This window comes from Gambusia affinis, linkage group LG03 (genome assembly GCF_019740435.1).
Source record: "Gambusia affinis linkage group LG03, SWU_Gaff_1.0, whole genome shotgun sequence".
In the NCBI taxonomy this organism is placed as follows: domain Eukaryota; kingdom Metazoa; phylum Chordata; class Actinopteri; order Cyprinodontiformes; family Poeciliidae; genus Gambusia; species Gambusia affinis.
In genome coordinates this window covers 21,026,905-21,049,531 of record NC_057870.1, presented here as the reverse complement: position 1 = coordinate 21,049,531, position 22,627 = coordinate 21,026,905, and the positions used below count along the sequence as shown (strand labels likewise).

At 38.7% G+C, this 22,627-nt stretch overlaps 2 protein-coding genes across 2 annotated transcripts; both read left to right on the top strand.

Annotated features, from left to right (window-relative positions):
* Window positions 1–1,275: 1,275 nt before the first annotated feature.
* Window positions 1,276–6,438, top strand: LOC122828170 (coiled-coil domain-containing protein 112). The gene is made up of 14 exons (XM_044111498.1): window positions 1,276–1,361; window positions 1,645–1,763; window positions 2,140–2,261; window positions 2,949–3,038; window positions 3,300–3,375; window positions 3,702–3,828; window positions 3,930–4,046; window positions 4,135–4,272; window positions 4,814–4,935; window positions 5,021–5,147; window positions 5,282–5,449; window positions 5,655–5,753; window positions 5,842–5,960; window positions 6,039–6,438. The coding sequence occupies exons 1-14, from the start codon at window positions 1,317–1,319 to the stop codon at window positions 6,067–6,069; spliced, it is 1,500 nt and encodes a 499-aa protein (XP_043967433.1). The 5' UTR covers window positions 1,276–1,316; the 3' UTR covers window positions 6,070–6,438.
* Window positions 6,439–6,671: 233 nt separating this feature from the next.
* On the top strand, window positions 6,672–22,627 carry pggt1b (protein geranylgeranyltransferase type I, beta subunit). Its single transcript, XM_044111499.1, has 9 exons — window positions 6,672–6,869; window positions 7,331–7,449; window positions 9,882–9,946; window positions 10,368–10,519; window positions 12,045–12,177; window positions 13,856–13,901; window positions 16,081–16,265; window positions 16,636–16,744; window positions 18,968–22,627. The coding sequence occupies exons 1-9, from the start codon at window positions 6,742–6,744 to the stop codon at window positions 19,156–19,158; spliced, it is 1,128 nt and encodes a 375-aa protein (XP_043967434.1). The 5' UTR covers window positions 6,672–6,741; the 3' UTR covers window positions 19,159–22,627.

The window sequence follows — 22,627 nt, the reverse complement described above, 5'->3', positions numbered from 1 at the left end:
TGTCAGGTTGTTTGTCAAAAATATTTTTATGCAAGTCATTTTCACAAGGGAAAAAAATTCTAAAATTAGTTTTTTAGGTCAATAGAAAAATAATCAGTAGAATGGCGCTCTCTGGAAGCCTGTGTGTTATCAACGTATTTTGATTATGTTTATGTTTTTGAAACAATTTTAAAATCTGGTAATATAAAAGAAACAAAGAAAATATTGTTTAAAATGCTTCTGTAAAATGTACTAAGCATGCTGATTCTGGTGAGGAATAAATAAAGCCACTAAAATGTTTAGAATCACACACTTTCTGAGCATTTAAAAAAATGTTTACTCTGTTCATACTCCAGACATTTAGTTTATTGTGCCCTTGACTCTTGCAGTAAGATCCAAAGCGTCTAAGGGTCTCAAAATAGTTTAAAATCTGCCACTTCATTGTCTACAATTGGAGAAAATTCAAAGCAATGGTCAAAACACCCAGCTCTGGTCATCCAAATAGGTGCACCCTGAAAGTAAATAGTGAGATGCTAAAATAATTCTGCAAAAACCCTTAAAAATGACATCGTGGGGCCTGCAGGAGGCTTTTGCTGTAGTTAAAATGAAATGTCTGAAACATTGGAAAAAGACTACATAATCTCTCCATACAACTCTCACTAGGAAGACAGATTTGTCCTTAAGAAAAACATGTTCAAAGTGAAGTTTGTCAGAAACAACATGGACAAAAACAGGGACTTTTGAAATAATGTTTGTTATTTCAGATAGGTCTTAAACTGAATTATATGGACATCAAAGCAGAAGAGATGTTTGACATAAATCTACAGTAATGCAGCATTAAAGGGAAAGAACCTCATATCAACAAAAAGGTATAGAAGTGGAGGTGATGTTTTGGTGGAGTTTGGCTGCAGTAAGACTTGACCACTGCACACAATGAATCTTTCTGAGGAAAATGTGAGACCCATCTGTTAAAAAAATAAAGTTGAAGCAGAACTGGACCCTATAACTTGAACATACCAGTAAATCCACCAGAGAGTGGCTGAAAACTTTGAAATGAAGCTGGGTTGAGTCAAACCATAGTTCTTTATCATTCTGAGAACAGTGGGTTGACTTCATATGGAAGAAACGCCTAAAACATCACACAAATGAAAGTGAAGAGTGATTCTTGTGTCAACACTGTCGGCAATACAATGTTGACAATCTCTGTTACGTTCAAATATTCAGAGCAGGAGAATGATGTTGACGGCACACAGCGTCCTCTGCTGGTTAAAACTGGAAACAACAGGAGTGCGCTACCTTTTCAATAAAGTTTGCTTTGTTTACTTTCTCAATCAAACATGGCCGCCTTAGCAACCGCTGTATTGGATGATGAACTGTTCACGGTACATTTTAACGAGCTACATTTCTTATTTTCTTTAAAACACAGACACTGTTGCTTTGTAGACATTGACATATTAACTAAACTGTCAGTGAGTGCTAACGTAAGGAAATATATGAATATCCCGATAGATACTGTAGTTTGTGAAAAATGCATTTGTAGCTGTTCTCCATTATTTAAGTTAAGTATTTTAGGCAAACTGCATGACGTTTAGGATAGTAAAATTTATTACGTTCACTGTAACACTCGTACGCTCATTTGTTTGTGTTATTTTAAAATGGATTTAGTTTGAGGAACAGTCTTGTGTCCCCCATACCACTTCGTCTTCCACGGTAAGAAAGCAGAAAAGGTTGAACAGAGAGGAAGCCGGTCGCTTTCTGCGGGAGGCAGAGAAGAACAGGAGGCTGTGAGTGAAATTTGCTTTAACATTTGTAGTACAATGAAGGATAAATCAAATCACATAAAGCTTAACAGATATATAAAAGAACCACTCGAAAACTGTTTATTTCATCCACCCAAAACTATTTAGTTAAATATTTTCTATATCAATTATACTGACTTAACTAGACTCAATATTTGATGGATTAATACATATGACTTCAGCTAGATCCATAATCTAGACTGCTGTCTGTAATTTGGGAGCCTGTGTTCTTAAAGGGACATATATTCATACCCTGTGATTTAGAAACACATTTAACAAGAAGTTGAAACAAGAAAAATATCCCTGCCCTATAAATGTAACCACTGACTTTAAAATCAGTTATTTGCCTTTTGCCTGGCAGGATTGAAAAATTGGAGAAAGAGAGAGCCCTGACTGTTCTGTCCAGAAAGAATCCCTGGACAGATGTCATTGACGAACTTGAAGGATATGAAAAAATACTACAGAAAGAAAGGTCTTCTCAAAGTAAGTAATTTATAGCTGATTTTCTTTTTTGACATTAGGCATCTGTTTCACACGAGGATGTGCAGTCAATGTGAAAAAGAATGGATTGCTCCTGTAAAGAAATAGATTTAACACTTCAGGAAATAATACAAAATTATATGTGTAATGATGAATGTGTGCTCATGATTAGAAATGCTTCTAATTCAAGCAGCACTAACAGAAGATGACTGCTTTCTAAACAAACTTGAACCTTCAATCCTTCTTTTATGAGCTTTTATTGATTCACTCTCTTCAAATCTAACCATAACATTAGTTTTAGCCAAGTTGTTTCAGTCAAGCTTTAACCATTGGTCAAATATTGCCTGAAATTTTCTCATTTTTTTCTAACACAAACCTTATTGACAATTGCAGAAATTCAAAGTCTTTAATTTTTTAAATCACATCGTATGTCATTTTGTGTTGAAGGTTTAAAATCCATACTGTATTATTATGTGTGCAACGGGTTTGAAGTAGATTGGTAAAACCATTCATCAGTAATAGTTCTGAAACTGAAGCTCCAATTTGTGTGGACCATCAATTTAAATGTTGATGTTCGTAAAGTATCTTCAATGTGGCTGAAACTTGCAGAAACCCGGTAAAGAAACCAGACTGTTTCAATATGTTGTTGTACAGTTTTAACTGAAATATAATATTATGGCTTTTCTTCAGAGATGATCCTCCAGAAGCAGCTAGTGAAGATCAATAATGGTGTGAAGAAATTTCAGAAACACCTAACTGATGTTAAGCCGTCTCCTGAATGTAAGACTTCTGTTTCTTGATGTTAAAGAACCTGCAACTCGCTTGTTGTTGTCCATTACCTAGAAAAACTTATAGACATGAATTTTTTGTTATTATTAATATCAATATTTGAGCTACTTTCCGAGTTTATATGTGTAATAACATTACAAGTTAAATAATTGAACCTCAGAATAAAATACACAGTGTCAGTGATGTGAAAATTAGAGTCTTTGGGACAATTTATTGTTGATATTGTTTCTGCAATTTTCTTTGTATTTCCAGTGATTGAAAGACTTAAGGAAATAATGTTAGATGTGGAAGTGTCGATAAATGCTCTAAAGGAGGATCAGTGTTTACGGTAAAAAGATTTGCTAAACATTCATCTTCACATCACTTTAGCCTGGAAAATGGGGAAAAAAGGACATATTACCTTTTATGATTGATGTTATGTAACTGCATCCTTTACAATCTTTGGTAATTTAGTATGAAAGCCACAACATTCACTCGGTATACACATACAAAAAGTGTGCATCTTATGAGAAACAGGTTTAAGTGCATCAAAGAATGTTGGGAAGTAGAAAAAATGGAAATAAAAAAGAAAGCATAATTTATAGACTAAGATTATCTGTAGTGAAATGAAATTATTATAAGGAATCAAACCTTATGTTTCTTACTTTCGCTCAGCTTTGAGGAATATTCAAAGGAGGAGCTGACGTGCAAGCAGGAAGTTGTTGCTTATGAGAGGAAGTTTGAAAACTGGAGTCTTCTTGTCAAGTCAAACCCTAAATTACCTGCAGCTTCTACTCTGAAGGTTTTCAATTTACACCATTATGTTTCTTCTTTGTGGTTTGACACTCACATAAATAAGGAAAAGGGATGACAGGCTATTTTTTTTCTTCTGTTTTCTTTAAGGCCAACCCCTTCAACAAAGATCTCCCTGCCGAGGTCAAAGCTTTGGAGGATTTCCTGCAGAAGACTGGAGGGTCTAATGGAGGCTGGGACCAATTTGATCACCAAGCGTTCTTAAGAGTAAGGAATACAAAGTTGTGTTGTTAATTACTTATTTATTATTTTTGGCAATTTTAGTGGAGCAGCTTTATTGTTCTAACAATGACAGGTCTGGATGAAGCACGGTGGGCGGTCGACATACAGGAAAGAGGCCAAACTCTGCCTGCCGAGCAAAACACAGGAGGAGATCCAGCAACATGAGGACTGGCATCAGGAGCTGCTTTACCTGCAGGACAAAAAGAGAGAGGTGGAGAAATGTGGCAAAGCATGATCTTAGAGTTTAGAGGAAGTAGAAGCAGAAAAAAAAAAAAAAATCCTGTTTATCTTCCAGGTCTCCCATGCACAATGCCTTGCAAAAGATGGAACCCTTTCACTATTTATTTTTTTTTTTACACAAATGAAAACTTGAAGAATGTTGAATGTTTTTATCTTCAGCCCCCCTGAGCTGTTTGCTGTGTTCCTCGGGTTCATAAGGTTGAAATGCGTGCAGGTGAACCATGTCTGCTCATTTGGTGACTTGTGAATGCAGTTGTTTGCACGGGATTTTATTTAGGGGCTTCGCAGTGAAAGAAGCTTAATACACAAATGTACACCACACCTTTCAAAGTTTTATTTCAGAAAAAAAATAAAAAATCAAGTCATGTATGCTCCTCCATGCATGTCACAGTTAAGCACTACACAGCTAGTGTAGTGCTTCTTTTTTTCAGGGCTTGGTACGTATCATGCGTGAATCTTTGCATTACATGTATTTTGTCCAGTTTTAACCGTTTTCTTCCCATCCCATGCAGGCTATTCAACGCTGGAAAGCCAGTAAAGATAAAGAACGTCAGACGAGGATCCAAACTCAAGAGGAAATGGAGGAGGCACAAAGCAAAGGGAGGAAAGTCAAGAACTTGGCTGAGCAACAGCAGTGAGTATCAACAGCTGAATAAATTCAGATCAGAAACTTTTCAAATTTGCCTCACACAAGCTGAGTTAAGTCATTTATGTTTCAGGACTGAGGAAGAGAGAATGGAGGTGGCACGGCGCCTGGAGGAATGGAAGAAAAAGAAAAAACGAAAAGAGGAAGAAGTAGGAGAACAGAAACTGGCTGAGGAGATTAACAGGAGAAAACAAGAAAAGGTGCTTTGCATGTTTTCACTATAGAATTTTTTTTTCTAACTATAGCACTGCTTTTCATAATTAAAATCACATAATGACTTTACTGTGGCCCTCAGCAGATGCCTATTTTTAACAAAATGTTCTCTGTTGATCAGGAGGAGCGCCGTCGCCAGCTGGAATTAAAGATGGTCCTTGAGGAGCATCTGCGATTGAAGCGTGAGAAAGAGGAGGAGCAGGAGAAGAGAAAAAGAGAGCAGGAACAGAGGGAATGGGAGGAGAAGCGAAGAGAGGCAACAAAAGTCATCAAAAGCTTCAGTGAAAGGGTACCAAGTTCTAAAGTCTTAGAAATACATGAAAACAAAAGATAAGGTGTAAGTTTGTACTCTCTATTCAAATTCAGAGTTTCTCATTAAATTACTTGTAATAAAAAGTGTTCAGACAATAAACAGCAGGTTCCTTTGAGCTCAGCGAGAAGAAGGTATGATAACACCTTTACACAAATTGCATAGTTTGATTGCACCTTTGCAGGATCTTCACAAGGTGGAGGCAAAGCTTCATGAGAGGCAGCTGAGGGAAAAGGAGGAAGAGGAAAGACAGAGAAGAATCATTGCTAAGCTAAAGGAAAAGGTGCAGTGAGCAGCCTGAAATATTTCAGTCTCGATTTCAAAGATTTCAGTCATTGGTCTCAGAGAAATAATTTGGTTTTCCTCCTCAGATGGATGGTCATGTGAACAGAGACCCCTCCAGGCTGATTCGCCCCACTAAAGGATGGGAGGAAAGGATGAAACACACTGAACCTTCAGGACAAGGACCCATGCTACAAATATTTCACAGGTCTGGACCTGTAGACTTGACTTTAAGTTTTGATAAGTAACATTTAGGTAATTAAATATTTTACTACTTTTATTCCAGAGCAATCCCCTCTTGGAGACAAGGGCTGTGATGTCACCATGAACCATGTCCTGCAATTTTCCACAGTTTCCAGAGCCTCTGTTTGATTTAAATCTTTTTTGCTGTTTTGACACTTTAGTTGTCATGGTAAAGTATTTCCAAATTAAATATATTTTTTCTCTATAAAAAAGACTTTGCCTGTGTGAACTGAAGACAGCATAGTTACATTAAACAACCATGTCAGCAAAAATCAGAAATAAAACAATCACAACAGGAGCAGATTCTGATCACAGAGTAAAAAAGAATAAATACGTAAATATCAAAGTGTTGTAGTGGAACGAGAAACCATCTCTATGGGAGGTGAAGCTTGGTCACACAACAGATGAAACCAGATTAAAAAAAACAGGAAAGCGTTATGATGAGGCAGACAAAAAAGCTCTTTAATTTCCCCTTCACTCCCAGTAACAAATTATCACTGGGTAGATGCATGACAAAAGAATTACACTGAAATAGATTAAAGATTAAAGCCCAAGCAAAAAACAAACAAACAACCAAACAAAAGAAACAAAAATAATTTTGTTAACCTACTTACACTAACTGAATTATCGGTAGCGATATCAGTCAATATCACAAATGCAGTCCCCATAACGTCAACCCCGACTAGAGGTTTTATTTTGAAAAGCAAACGCACCGGAAAAGATTCCCCAGAGGTGCGGAAACAAAGATGGCGGAAGAAGAGAACCAGTTTGAAGAATTTGAGCAGATAGACTTTTTGAGAGACCGACATGTCCGATTCTTCCAGAGGACTTTGCAGGTGTTGCCTGAGCGGTACGCGTCGCTGGAAACAACCCGGTGAGTTCGCCAGAGGGCTCATGGGAGATCTGGTTACTGTGGTTTGTTGGGGAACTGAACAGCAGAGGAGCTAGATGTGATTCATTAGCCCTCAGTTAATTAAAGAAAACTCATCTTAGTTTTACATTAGTATTTTTTCATTAGCATTTTACCATTCAGGTTTTCTGGGTATGATAATGTAGCAGCTTTTATGGCTGATGTAATGAGCCTGTTTCCAACTATGTCTATGTTAAAAGGTCTATCATTCAGTTGACCCTCATTTTCAGCTTGGTTTCAATCTATACTGTTTTTTTAAATTAAGAATTAAGGTTAAGCTATAGGCTAAAACATGTTCACACATTATATGGCACTTTATAAATCAGCATTTATAAAGTGCCATACGTGAGTACATTATAAATGTACTCATATATAATGTACTTTTATAAATGAGTACATTGTAAGATCTCCTGCTTTCATTTCAGGTTATCCGTTTTATTCTTTGCCCTGTCTGGTCTGGATGTATTGGATGCCCTGGAGGTGGTGGATAGTAAAGTGATGATTGAGTGGATTTACTCACAACAAGTTCTGCCCACCCAGGATAGTAAGTGTTGCATCTATTTTTATGTAAATGTTATTTTCATTTAATTGCAACGACTTGAGATGAAATGAGTTGCAAAGTCGGTTTATGAAAAATAAATTTCCGCCGGAAAACTTGCTTCGCCCCGTGACAGGGTGCTGGGCAGTCATTCATCCAGCGGCTCGTCTTGTTTTTGAGTTAAAAAATGTTTAAAGTTGGCAGTAAATTTGAAAAATATCACTTGGTAATTATGTGCTACTGAAAGATTGGAGGATTAACACCTGAACACCAACTATGAAGTCTTAAAAAAAGTAAACATTTTAAAAAGACTTAAGTAAGGAGAGCTTAGCTTGGTGGGGCAGAAGTAAAGCCCGGTGGTCCGCCAGGCTTATAATACACTGGGGGAAACACTGTAAATGTATCGAGTGTATTATTATTTTTCATCATAGCTTAGTAACGGCATCGATAATGTTATTCCATGCTTTGCTGAAAATGCTTTTCAGAGTAAAGGAGCCTGGAATTGCTCAGACGCCTACAAATTTGTTGCATTTTCTCAAAAATAATAATTTGGAATTTGGAATTTTAAATGTGTTTTGGGGAAAAAAAACCCTTGTATTGTATTTAATTAATCAGTGTTGGCAGGAGAGAGGTGGGTAGTCTGATTAGGGCCTCTTCTGCGGTAATGCAGGAGCTGCACAAAAAGTAAAATCTCTTGCCTTTTCTTGTTGACTCTCACTGTTACTGGTGAGATCTTGACCTTGACTGGAAGAACAGGATCCTGGAAGAATGCTGTGTAAATGAGCTTCATCCTAAATATTCCCAGGTGCAGTTTTTGATCACCGAGTATAAAAGAATGATTAAATATCAAAGTGCTGTCATTGAATTGAGAGGCCAAGTAAGGAATTTCTGACATAGGGCTGCTTAGCTCCATCATCTCAGCCTCTGCTCCTCCACATTGATAGGAGTCAAATTGCGTGATTCTGGCACTCTCTTCATTTTTGTGACCTATTTGGAGGTTTTTCTGGGCGTGTCCAGAAAAACGGCACATTGAGAACTAGCTGGATCCAGACTCAGCCTGCAGTTTCCTTCCAACCTAAGAACCTGTTGGCTTTCCTCTCTGTGAGTCTCATTTTCTTTGTGATCTGGCTGGTGGATTTTAATTTGAATCAGTGAAGGTTTTCTTTCTTCATATAAAAAAAAATAAAAGAAGTAAAAGGATTTCTGCTGATTATTTGATCAAGGTAGTAGGCATTCAAAGGAATTAGAAAATAAAATTTCCTTCATTTAAGGAATTAAACTTAAGGAATTCCTCTTCAAAAGTTGGGGAAGAATTCCTCTCCAACTTTTATCCAATTCTTGATAAAGGAAAAAAAAGTGCATTAAATACCAGCCTGTTGGTTGATTCTTTTAATGTGAAAATAGGGATGATTATAATTTTTTTTTTCAAAGGCTGATTCTACTTTAAGTTATTGTAAGTTAGTTTGTGTCACACTTTCACACTGAGGCAGCCGTCTTTGCATCCTCCGACTCATCAAACTTTAAAGTCTGTCTTGTGTTTCTTTTCCCACTCTGCAGATTTCAAGGCAGCTATTGGCCTTCAGTTGTCTGTAGATAACCCAGTGCATCCTTACAGCTGTTCATCAAAGAAAAGTTTGACTCTCAGGCTTTTAATGACTTGTTTTGGGACTGATATGTTATTTATTTATATATTTTTCAGCCAACAAGCCACTTCATACCATCTGTTGAGATGCGCATTTCATTAATTATTGAAGACATCAATGGAGATGATGGAGGGATAGTCGTGCTTGATGGATTTTTGCTGCAGCCATATGTTGGGAGGCTGGCAGGCTTCTTCTCATTAGAATTGAGGGGGAAAAAACAAGTTGAGAGACAAATGTGATTTACTAATGGTTCATTAGTATGATAATCCCCTATTTAGCAAACTATTAAGACTTACAGAAAGCATTTTGCTTACGTGGGATGTTAGTCTCCAGTAAAATGCAGGTGTTTGACTGAATTCATCTGTGTATGCATGCAGGGGATCAACATCAGGGTTTCTGCATATGTTGGTGGAAGATAAAATATTTTCTTTTACTTCCATACAGAGGGCGGATGCCATATTTATACCTAGTCTTGCATAAAGTCGGGTAGCAGCTGTTGTAAGGCTGGTGTGTGATACATGAATATATTGGTCCATTCGTTGTTCATTTCATAGAAAATGTTAAAGCTTCTGTTATATTGTGCAGTTTGTCATTTTGATTTGGCTTGGTGTTTCTGTCATGGCCAGAAGGTGGCAGCAGAGCACTCCAGTTTCCGTATTGCATTGATGAGAACGTTTTCTGCAGGTCATAAGATGAACAGAAGGGCTTTAAAATGTAAATCAGAAGACTGATTTAGTATTTTTTCCCTGTCTCTTGTGCTGAATGTTTCCATAATTTCTATCTGACCCATTACAGAATCCAACCTGAACCGTGGAGGGTTTCGTGGATCAGCACATATTGGGATTCCTTACAGCACCAAGGTACTACCAGAATTGTTTTTCAGTTTGAGTACTGTGGCTTTTTGTCTTTTTGTCTTTTTTTATCTCTCATTAAATACACTTTTTTCTATCATTAGTATCAGTTTCTTGATAATTTATTGCTTCAGTAGAATTATGCAAATATCATACCATAGTATAGCAGATGCTGTGTTTGTGGCTCAGTAGAAAATGTTGGGCAAAGCGTCCAACAATTGTGAGTGCCAGCCTTGGAAAGCTACAGTGACCATTGTCATGATTGGTATTTTTAGAAATTAAAAAAAGAGAGAGAGATTTTCTTTTTTTTCCTCTCGAACATTAAACTAAACAGAGAAGAGTTCAACGTTTATATTATCTCCAAAATATTCTGTCTGTGTCTGCAGCCATCAGCAGCATCTGTGATTTCCCTCTCGGTTGTTGTCCTCAGGGTCCAGGTGTGCTCCATCCGTACGACAGCGGCCATGTTGCCATGACCTACACTGGCCTGTGCTCACTGTTAATCCTCGGAGACGACCTGAGTCGGGTGAACAAAGAAGCCGTTCTGGCTGGTCTCAAAGTGCTGCAGCTCGAGGACGGCAGGTTGGCGCACACTTTGCTCACTTTTGCACCTAAATCCTTATTTAATGTGGCATTTTCACTCTGACTCAAAAGCACCCGAAGCCATTTGAACACAGATTTAACACGGTCTGACTATAGCTTGCGTTTGAATGTTCTGTAGTTCAAAAGCAACTAAATATGTGAATCTGAGACATAATCTCCTGTCCTCTAGTAGCTGGAGCAGCTGCATGCTGTAGCATGACTTTTCTCCTAAATCTTTGCTGAGATCTTCTTCCCAGAAACTCACTGATTATGTTGAAGATCAGCTGGTGATAAAATGTGCCAACTTAGCAAGTAAGGATGTGTGTAGACCACAGGTGTCAAACTCCAGTCCTCAATGGTCGCTGTCCTGCAGGTTTTAGATGTGCCACCGGTGCAAAACACTGGAATGAAATGGCTTAATCACCTCCTCCTTGTGTAGATCAGTTCTCCAGAACCTGGCTAATGACCTGATTATTCTGTTCAGGTGTGGTGCAGCAGAGGCTCATCTAAAGGTTGCAGGACAGCGACCCTTGAGGACTGGAGTTTGAGACCCCTGGTGTAGAATAAAGAAAATTAACCATTTCGTTTCCTCTGCTCTGACCTGAATGTTTACACCTCACTTCATGATGTTGTTCAAGTTCAAGCATAACTTTTTGTGTATCTTGGTGGCCTAATACACTGCTCTGCCATAAAAACTTTGCTCGAAAAACAAAACAAAGCAAAAGACGTCCTGTGAGACGAATAAAAGCAAATGATCATTTATCCCCTGCGGCCCAACATGAAGAGAGAAGCAATTAGCAGCATTGCATTGTGGCATTTAAATTAAAACTTCATTAACGTTAAATAAAAACATTGCTCTTAATGTCGCCGTAATGATCCCAAATGTCCAGTCCTGGCAGAGCGCGGCCGTTGTTGAGATGGCCTTCTGGGATCGATCCCATCATCATTCCTTGCAGCAGGTCGGTCCCAAAATGCCTGGCAGTGATTTTCCAGTCCAGAGGTTTTGTTTATATCCTCTATTATGGCATTCGAATAGTTCCAGGGTCCCTGAGGTAGTCCCAGATAGTTACCCCAGAAACCGCCTATTGTATCCTTGTCCTTTCTCTCCTTCTCTATTTTTTCTTTTCTTTTTCTTTTTTTTCATAGTTAATTCCTTATTAACATGCTGTTGTCTTAAAAACCACACCGTTATTCCACTCACTGGGAATAAGACCGTCTCATAATACTTGGGCAGTTTAAAAAACGCACAATCTCTAAATTAGAGCTATGTGTGTTGGGTTTCATTTAGTTTAATAGATTTAAGCAATACATTGTAGTTGGACACTTGTGGCTGATTATTTCGTATGTTTCACACCTGAATTATTGGTCCAAAATGCAGAAGTGTGCCAAAGGACATTTTACACCAACTGAAGTAGTTTTAAAACAGTCAGAACATAAATCTGAAAGCATAAAACCAGAACCCAGATGGGTTTAAAAAAAAAAAAAAGTAATTCTGCTTTTTTTGTTTTGTTTGTCTGGCTTTCAGTTTCTATGCCGTGCCAGAAGGAAGTGAGAATGACATCCGGTTTATCTACTGTGCAGCTAGTATCTGTTACATGCTGGATGACTGGTCAGGCATGGACATCCAGAAAGCCATCGAGTACATCCGGGGAAGTTTGGTGAGTGAGTGTTGACAGGTTAAATAAAGTGTGAAACTTCTGATCCTCCTTCAGTGGATAAAACGAACAAGATGATTCTGATGTGAATGCTCCCACAGTAGACAGTAACCATTCTTTTCTGCAACATAAGAAGTGAAATTAAAATAAACACAGCCCACGTACTGTCATGAGCTGTCGGTTCATTTACAGACAGTTCATTTATAATAATTAGAGAAGATAGAGTCATCTATCATATTCTTAAGGCTGCAGCGAAGGCTTTTTTTTCTGCATCAGTTAAAAAGAATAAAAACTGTAATTTTTTTCAACTTTATCTGCTTTGTTTGCATTTCTGGGCATTAGACACATCAAAGCGCTGTGTTTTCTCTTTCTCCTGAGCTGCACACGTCACCTGGGAAACTTCAGCGTGTATCGACTTTAACATTTCAGAGTCTGTGTCGTTTCATGGGTGTGTTCATGTCATGCTTACTCATATCCAGTCATGTCCTTCCGACATGAATAGATACACACCAAAAGTCAGGAAATAAGTTTAGTTTGGTTTAGAAAAGTCATTTAAGTTGTGACCTTAAAGCTTATTTTGGTAGAACAGAAACTTCATGCAGGAGGCATTTTTGCTCTAGTCTCATCAGAGCAGGAACAGGCTGGGAATTATTTACCTTTCCAGTTGACTGCCACCTCTAGCTTAGCTAGTATGTTTTGTCTGAAACTGTACAAAGTAAACTCCCGCAGACTGTTAGTGTTTCTTTTGTTATTGTTTGTGTCCTGTTTTAACAAAAAGCTGGTTTAAACAGATAACAGGCATGTGTTGTCAATGCAGTCAACATTCCTAATTTAATAAAAGATGGAGAAAGGCCTCCTAGATTGCAAGTAGATTGTGCGAAATAAAAAATTCTGGAGATAAATCTAAAAATGGGTCATCAGTTTCTCAGAGATGGCATTGTCTAAATTTTTTCAAACGAAAATAAATGTGAGAATGAGGAAGTGGCTGTATGTGACGCATCTTGTGACAAGTGCAATGTGTGGGAATCTTTGCCAACCATATCTGTTTCTTTGTTTTGATTGGGGATTTTTATTTTTTGAGAAGTAAAGTATGACATGGAAAAAAAAAGACAGTGTGATGTTATGCATTACAGACTCAGTTGAACTCTTCAGCTCTCTGTGATTACATTTCTCATTTTAGTTAGTGATGCAACAATCGGCTGGCTAGAAAAGAAAGTCGACCATTTTTTCCTTCTTTGAACTGAGGATCAAAAACTGCAGCATCTGAATGTTCTTCCTGCTAATTAAATAGATCAAAACTTAGGCTGATCGTAATAGAAGTTCAATCAACAGACAACAATATTTGATCCACTTTCAAAGTCAGATAAGGTTCAAGGTTTTTGAATCGAGTACAAAATGACTATATTTACACAGGAATGTAATACGATTAAAAATATCCTAATCAGAGTCGATCTAAATTGCAATCAGCATGTTGGGAGTTCAAAGAAACCAAAAATCTGCATCTGACCTGAGCATCTTTAAAAACAATACCTCGCATTTTTATTTGTAGTCATTTAAAAATATATTATTTCGTTCTGGTGTGGAGTCTAACATGTTGCTCTTCCTCTTCAGAATCTCTGATTTGTGTGCACATCAATTATTATTGATTAAAATATAATTTCTACATTTATTTTCTCCATAGTCGTATGACAATGCATTTGGCCAAGGAGCTGGGAGGGAGTCTCATGGTGAGTGCAAATGTGTCAATAAGTTTAAATAAGTAGAAGACAGGACGCACACTGTTGCAAAAGCAAATAAATTCTGAATAAATTTGGTCATTTAAATACATTTTTGGTTTTATTTCATTGGGTATTTTTTACTACAAATTATTCAGAACACATTATAACCAATATGTTGGGGATTATACTTGTGAAAGGCATGAAAAAACTGCTTATAAAGGATTAACTCTACAGATCCGTTGCTATAGACACAGCACTTTGTTTTCAATCATTCGTCCCCCACTCCAATTAGACCTTGTTTTTCTTTTACGAAAGCTTTCACGAGACACAACAAAAGCAGTATTTAGCAACATATCTGCATGACCTTGGTTGTACAGAGAAGATGAAATTCCTGCCAGCTCTGATGTGCTCTCAAAACACACATTTAAAAAAAAATAAATAAATAAATAAAAAATTGCAGCTGCTCCAAGGGGGAAATTTTATTGGATCTAAGTGATTTTCTTCTCGCTTTGAATTCAAGTTCTGTGATTAAAGGCTTCGGTGAGACTGTGCTGCGCCTACCAACTCTCCAAAGGGCTGATTACAAATCAGTGGAGATGCTTAGTCGAGGCCCATTACCGGTCTACCCTTGAGGTGTGTGTGCTTGTTCGGTGCCAGGACCTCCCAGCGTCGCTTTGAATGTGCACAAGCACATTTTTTGGGATGTTATGTCTGTGCAGTTATGTTGGTGAAACATGAAATTATAGAACCTCATGGGTCTGGGCATGAGACTGGATTTATGTATCCGATTTCAGTCCTTAGTGTATATTTAGGACTTTTTTTTGTTGTTCTTTTACAACAAACTTCACTGATCCCAACGCTGGTATTCATGGACGATGTTTCTTCCTGCCTAAAGGAAGCTAATTTTAGAAAAACAAATGATCTGAAGCCACCAGGTGTTCACCCCTCACTTTAAGCTTCGAGTAGAAACAATCCTTCAAGTGGATGTACAGTTTATTGCAAAGACATGCCTTCACATATTTTTACATTCTTATTAAATATGTTGTAACTTTTATGTAAGGGTGAGGTTAGGACCTCAGCTTTACATTAAAATAAAAAAAAAAAAAAAAAGTTTACTTACACTCATCGTGAACAAGAATGCATAATGTAGCAAAAGCAGAAGAAGTAGGAACGCTTATGTTGTGCTGAAGTAAAAATGATTTGTTTGACACGTGACTATTTGACCGACCATTAATCAGAAAATCGGTAAAGTCTGAGAAATCATTAGAGATTTAAATGTGTAAAGCTGCACTTTCAACGTAAGCTGTAGATTTGCACAAGTTGGAAAAGGTTATCAGGAGTCACTTGTTAAAAAACTGCTGATTTCCAAGAGCAAAGTTACTGAAATGTGGCATCGACTTGGAAAATTACATCCTGGAAAAAGGTCCAAACTGTTCATTGGATGAATTGGTTTGGTAGGTTTGGGACCAACCCAGGAACAACACAACGCTCAAGTTTCCATGAACTCAAAACTGCCAGAATGTCGTTTTCAAGTAAAGCAAGTTTTACTTCCCCTTGGAGTCGGAGCTTTACAGCCTGATTAGCTAATCATTGAGCTATTTCGCCACAATGACAAGAAGTATGTTTGACAATTGAAAGTGGGGCAGTAAAACCTACTAACCCTGTACCAGCGATGGCAGCATCAGGTTGTGACAACAATAAACAACAAACTTTGACACTGGGTGCATCAATAAATTCCACACACACATCTAAATTGGCATTTGAAGAGATAAGAAATGCAAATATTAACTACCTAAGAAGTTTCCATCCCATAAGCAACATCCCAAGCTTTTATGGAAATTAATAGAGAATGATTCAAAGCCGGTTGTGTTCCAGGAAACAAACTGATTTAAATGAGTTTTGCCTTGAGGATGGATCAACTTTTCCAGTCTGAATTATACCAGAAGCTTGTTGATGACAAGTGGAAAAAAAATGGTGATTATATGTATCAGGGGTTTTGTGTAGAGTTTTGACTTCGTTTAGATGAAAGAAACTAATCCCTAAATTTGAGTTTGCTGCTCCCAACGCCTTAAAGTTGCATTTGCATAATTACTGCAATTATTAAAGACTGAGATACTAATGCTCATAGTTAGCAGATGTGCGCCCCAGACTGCAGCTTTATGTGATAACTCGGTGACCCATGTGCCAGGTGGTTGGACGTTCTGTGCCATAGCCTCGCTGTGCCTGATGGGCCGGCTGGACGAGGCTCTGAGTCCGCGCGAGCTGAACAGGATCCGGCGCTGGTGCATCATGAGGCAGCACAGCGGCTTCCATGGACGTCCCAACAAACCTGTGGATACGTGCTACTCCTTCTGGGTGGGAGCTACACTGGAGGTAACAAACACTGAAATGTCTTCCTTTTTCGTCACGTAATAAATCAATGACTGCTGTGTGCTACACTCTAAATTTACAGAAGCAAGTTTGAGGTTTAAGCAGCCTTAAACTCCGAAGTTTAAGGTGCCTTTGGAGTTTTGTTGAACCTAAAAGCTTCTGCTGTCATCAGTCTATAAATCCATTAATGTTTGATGTCGTTTTGGAGATAACCTTTGAATTTACTGATGGATTCAAAACTGCGTCTATAAAAGATGTCTGAGAAAAATATGAAAGATTCTGGAAATCGGTATTAGTCAAGAAAAATCCTGATTGGTACATCAGTAGTTCTTAAAATATTTTCTCATTTGATGGTTTTTGTATTTTTCTCCAGCTCCTGGATGTGTTCCAGTTCACACACTTTGAGAAAAACAGGAGCTTCATTCTGTCCACGCAGGACCGTTTGGTCGGCGGCTTCGCCAAGTGGCCTGACAGCCATCCAGGTAAATGATGCCACTTGACTTCTACTGTCTACAGTAGAAACGCCATGCTGTAGTTTTGTTGTTTTTTTTTTTTTGTGGTTCTTCGTCCATAAAACAGAAACGCCTGGTGTTTTTATAGTCCAGTAACAACCACAGGAGCAAAGCAGGCGCTGAATGGCATGTTTAATGACCGTAGCGCTTCCTATTCATTCTCCCGTAGCTTCAAAGATCTCACATTAGGGACAAAAACATTGTGGATCTAAGCAGTTTCAGTTCATTTCTTTTCCTCTCTTTGAGCAGAGCAGTTTGCACCTCATCTTCCACAGGTGCAGTGAAACAGGGTGGAGCTGTGGTGGCCAGTTTTACTTCAGATCAATGGGAAAAGAATCTCCTGTAACCCTAAACTTTAGTAGTCGTGTTCTTGCCTGCCCTCATGCTGGGTAATTGAGGAGGCGATTGTTCATAGGTAGCCTGAGGAAACGGCAGACGGAGCTCCTTGTGTTACCGCAAACAGACAGGAGGACAGTGTTGAGGAGGGACAGACAGGACTTAGGCTTGTTAATGTATAGGAATAAAAGAGTTTTATGGAAGAAGGAAACAATAGTGAATTAATGTTTCCATTACAGTGGGAACCGGTTCAGGGCAACAGGGTTGTGGGACAATGGCTGCAGACCTGCATCAAAATGATTCTAGATTTGTTTTTGTCTGTGTTAGGAGATTCTTTATTCTATGTCAAAATGTAGAATAAGAGACTAGAAAGCCAAAGCTAGAAGAAAATTTTATTTAAAGCTCTTAAATTGCAATTGGAGAGACTGGTGTAGATTCACAGTCCTCCAAGACGTCACAGAAGGCAGGCAGACTTCTTCTCTTGTTTCTTGATTCGCCTCACAGCCAAAGTTTCTGTAACGTCTTGAAGACAAAGAGTGTAGAACAAAGAAAATTCACGTAATATTTGAACGTCCAGCATTTACTCCTCATTCCATTATACAAAAGCTAAATTAATTTATCAAGAGATACTTTTGTTTGTTTTGCCGTTCCAAAACATTATTTTCCTCATTGAGTGTTTTTGTTTTTAAGTTACTGACAAGAAACTGTGACAAGGTCTCGTAAGGATTGGCAGATTAGAGAAAATGTACTGCTTGCAATCTACTAAGATGAAAAAACCCATAAAAGACAAGTGTAGAAGCTGTAGAGTTTTAACAACAAAGTAGATCTTTGAACAAGATGATACCTGTCTGATATGTCGCCATATCTGAAGGAAAATTACGAGTCAGAGGTAAGATGGCGGATAAATGTTTTGCTTTGCTCTTGTATACAAAGAGGCCAGACGGGAGAGGAGCATAAATACAGACACAACTGATTAATAGCCACAGTTTTTAAGACTTGGTGTTTATATGATTGTTGATAATGATGACTTCAATTTAGTCTTAAGTAATTGGTTTGTTAAAACAACACTAAAATTTGGCTAAAAGCCTATTTGGCTGCCAATGCTATTCATAGACTAGACAGACTTTAAAAAACCAGTCAGATTAATGAAAGCCAGACACTTACAAGCCAGGACTTCATCACGTCCGTGTTGAAATTGCCTCATTGCTGTTAAGTCTGTGACCGCTGAGGATGTTAACCTCAAGGTTTAGGCTGCAAGTTTGCAAGTAGGTGTGAAGTGGAGGGTGGCACAAGCCGCCCTTCACTCCGTCCAAGCACTCTGCATCCACTTGATTGTCTCGCATTACTTGCTTCTCCTGTGTCGGTCGTTTATTGCAGGATGTGGCCGGCTCACTGTATCTCTATAAGATATCTCTAAAAAGCTTTCCGATGTTAAACATGGATTGAAAGTCGCTGTAATATTAAGGCCTTTTGAAACCACATTCTCATTGGTGTAACTTTGAGTCTCAGTCCTGATGGGTGAAGCTAACGGTTCTGTGATTGATTCTAATGTCTCTGTCCAATCATCTGTCGTTTCATTATAATTCAATTACTGCTCCACTTACTGGCCTGTGGAGCTTTTATCCAGCCGCTCCCATGGGCAAAGCAGCGTGCATTATTCACATGTCCTTAAAGGTTCATTACGACAAACTTACAGACCTTGGGACAGCTGAAGGGTCCGATGAGTTTATAGATTGAATCAGGCAGTAAACATCCATTCTAAGTAGTAGCTCTGTCATATCCAGGTGCTTCTGCTGGGACGTCCGCTATCAGCTCTGACCTGGTTTCTCTCTTTTGTCCGTGGTTTCGTCTCTCCAGACCCTCTTCATGCCTACTTGGGGCTGTGTGGCCTGTCTCTGATCGGAGAGCCTGACCTAAGGAAGGTCCACCCTGCTCTTAACATCACCCAGAGAGCTTTTCAGCACCTTCAGCAGCTGCAGCAGACGTGGAGGGACAACGCCGGCAGCTGCGTCGGACAGCAGGGAAAGCAGGACGATTTACTGCGCTAACTCTAAAGCACACCCTGTCAGTCGGTCACCGGCCGAAGGCGGCTGGATTTCTGCCGCGTCTCAGAGATATTTGGCTGCTCAAGAAGTTTGAATTGTTTGGAATTGCGAGGATTCAAACACTTGAGAACCTCATTTAAAGTCCATCTAAAGCAACTTATTTGTTGAGCAATATACGCCACACCTCTTTGCTGCCTTTAAAAAAAAGAAAAAAAAGAAAACAAAAGCAAGTAGTTGTTAATAAAGTTATGCGGTGCGGTTTGTGGAAATACAATGTAATAATGTGCCAGAAAGTGTAATTCACTGGAGACTTGAACAAACGTCAGATGCCTCCATCTTTATTTCATGGCCTTTTTTTTTTTTTTTTTTTGTTAAATGATGACACTTTTCTTCAAAGATGTATTGCTTTGCTTCCTTTTCTCTGCTTTGCTAACCTGCCTGGCGCTTTCGTCCGCATGTAGCTGCTGAATGTTTTTGACCTCCCATGATGCATCAGGTCTTAATGGGTCATGACTTCTGCTTCTCAGTTTGAAATCTGATACCATCCCTTCAGGTTCACTCCCTTCAGCTACTCGCTGTAATGTTCTCCAGTTTCACCACTGCAGGCTTTAATTTTCAAAGCTCAAGAGATTGAAATAAAAATAGAACTGCTCGGGTGACATCTAAAGCACGGAGCATTTCTTTGTGTTCCGTTTGTTTAGTTCCTCTTTGAAAAATGGGTTAATCTCCTTTTATATTTGATGAAGAGCACCTACAAACCTTGGATTCTCCACTGAATGCAGTTCTGGACTTTGACTGGGCCGTTTGAACAGATCAAAACGCTGTGTTCTAACACATTTAATTGTACTTCTAGCTGTCTGCTTGGGGTTGTTTTCCTCCTCCTCTCCCCAAGTCTAAAGAGTTTTGCTGCCAATAAGAGGCTTTCATCAACCCTGACTAGTTTTATCATTCCTAGTGAAAATGAAGCTTCCCACCACCATGTTTAAAGTTGGTAAAGCTTTGTTGGGGTTTAGCTTTGGATTTCCATCACATGGCGCCTTTTGCTTGTGAGCCTAAAAGTTTTGGTCTCATCCGACCAGAGGCTTTTCTTCCGCATTTGCTTTGTGTCAAACTCCAAACATGGCGTTTTCTGTGAGGATCACACATGTGAGGAGGAAAAGCTCATACTTTTGATGTCAGCAGATTGTCCCACCTGAGCAGTGGGTCCGTGCAGCTCCTCCAGAGTTAACCTGGGCCTCTTGGTTGTTTCCACGGTTTATTCTCTCGTTTCAATTATTTTTTACATTTTTATTTTATTTATTATTTCTTTAATTTAGTTACTTTTGAAGGTGATTGGTAGCAGTATATTTTATTTAGGGTGTCATAATAAATTTTTATTTTTATTTTTTTATAATTTTGAAAACCGTGTAATTTTCCTTCCACTCCATTAAAGTTTGGTTGTAATGCAAAAACTGTAAAAAAACAAAAAAAACAAACAAACAAAAAAAAAGATTAAGGAGTATGAGTAATTTTGTCAAACGCTGTAAATCTTCCGTCTAGAATTAAAACCAAATCTCTCATAAGCAGCAGTGTGTTAGGGAGGCTCCTCATGACCCCTGAACTGAACTCATTCACCTGCTTCCTCCTCCCCTGTGAGGTCGCATCCAGCTGGAAATCAACGGGGGGAGATTAGACAATGGCATCATAACCAGAGGAAACGGTTCTTTGAACTGTTTATTCGTAACTCCAGAAAGGATGCAGGATGAAATAAAGAACAATGGCCATGACTGCACCTTCATATGCCAGGAAGCTGAAACGGCGTTTGTCCTTCATGATCCCTTCTTTACTGTTGATCGCCATCAGAACCGACTGTCTGTAAGAAGGACTTCTGGCTTTACGTTCAGTTCATTCAGATGTCTGTGCAGGTGTTTGAGCTGAGGTTCAAAATGGCGTTCATGACCTGGCAAAGAGAGTCTTTCCACCTTTTGCCTTTACATCAGTCGTCTGTCTTGCAGCAAGAGAAACATTTCCAGCTTTCACACATCGCTGCTCGAAGCAACACCTTTTACTTATTTATTTTTTTTCTTAATGAGGCCACAGTGTGAGGTAACACCTCACGAGTTGACACGTGATGAGATGCTTTGAAAGCCTGTCAGAAACACAGCTGCCCGTCTGCTGCCTGTTCACCTGCAGCTCTTCTCTGTGTGCAGACGGCGCGTCTGTGACTGCATTTACAAGTCGTTCTGACGCTGGGTCTGCTATCGGGGGGGGAAAAAAAGGGGAGAAGTTGTGAGCAGAGCTGAATGAATAAATAACGTGAGCCATCTATTATTAACAGTAAGCTGTCAGAGGCTGGATTCAGCTCTTTGAATCCAGACCAAATCCTCGGCTTTGGTGTGAAAACAATAGGACTCTTAACTAATGTGCGGTATTTACATTTCTCTTTCTCAAATAATGTTACCATTTTCTTACTATATATACATAATACATAGAAACCATTACCACAAAACACTTTGACATTTTTTAAAATGTTGCTGAAATGTGTGGATTCTTTTCTATTCTAACACTCTAATATTGTTTTCTTTACCTGCATACTGTAAGCCTGTTCTCTTTAGTTGAATATAAAGCTAACTGGAGCACTGGAAGTAATCAGTTTTCTTCTTGGTTTTCCTACCAAAATGATCCAGTTTGGCTTTTATTTGTCTGTGTACATAGATGAAGTCACATGGTGAAGCCACTTTCTCCAGCTTGCCTCCTTATTGTGCCTAATGGATTGTTTTCCGTCGCTGCTCTCTGAATGCTTTGCTTTCGTTTGCTTCTCTTATTGCCTAATTTAGATTTTGCTTGGATCCTTCTATGAAAAATGACAGTGAATATCAAGTTAACTTACACAGAGAAAAGTGTAACCTGGATATTTGTTTAGATTCTACAGGACAATATGTGTTGTTTACATTTGTGACGATCAGATGTAAGTAGGCTGCTTTCCAATTGGTATTGTCCAGAAATATGTTGGGAATAATTTTGACATTTGACACCGAGTGGCACGCATGAGTGCTAATAAATGATTATTTTAGCTCATGTCACACAGCAGTCGGGGCCCTCAGTTCCAGCAGCATGAAATAAAGACAGCACTGCTTTGTGCTTCCAAAAGCTGTGAAAAGATTGTCCCAGAGATGCAGCCAAAACACCACATGCCGTTTTACGAAGCGCTGCTATACATATTGTAACGATAAATCATGTAACAAAAAAGTATATTGGAGTTTATTTTTTCTATGCTTTCTAGAAATGTTGGTGTAGATAAATGTAAATGTCAATAAAGATGCGACTTCTGCTGGGGAAGTGACCAGAAAGTCTTTACATACAGAAGAACTGGACGTGCAGGTCTTGGTGTGTGACGTGTTCTTGAAGTGCAGCTTTTCGAGTTTGGACTAATGCTGATTCTCGCTTGGCACGGAAATTGTATTATGGTAAATAAAAGGTGTACTAACTTTGA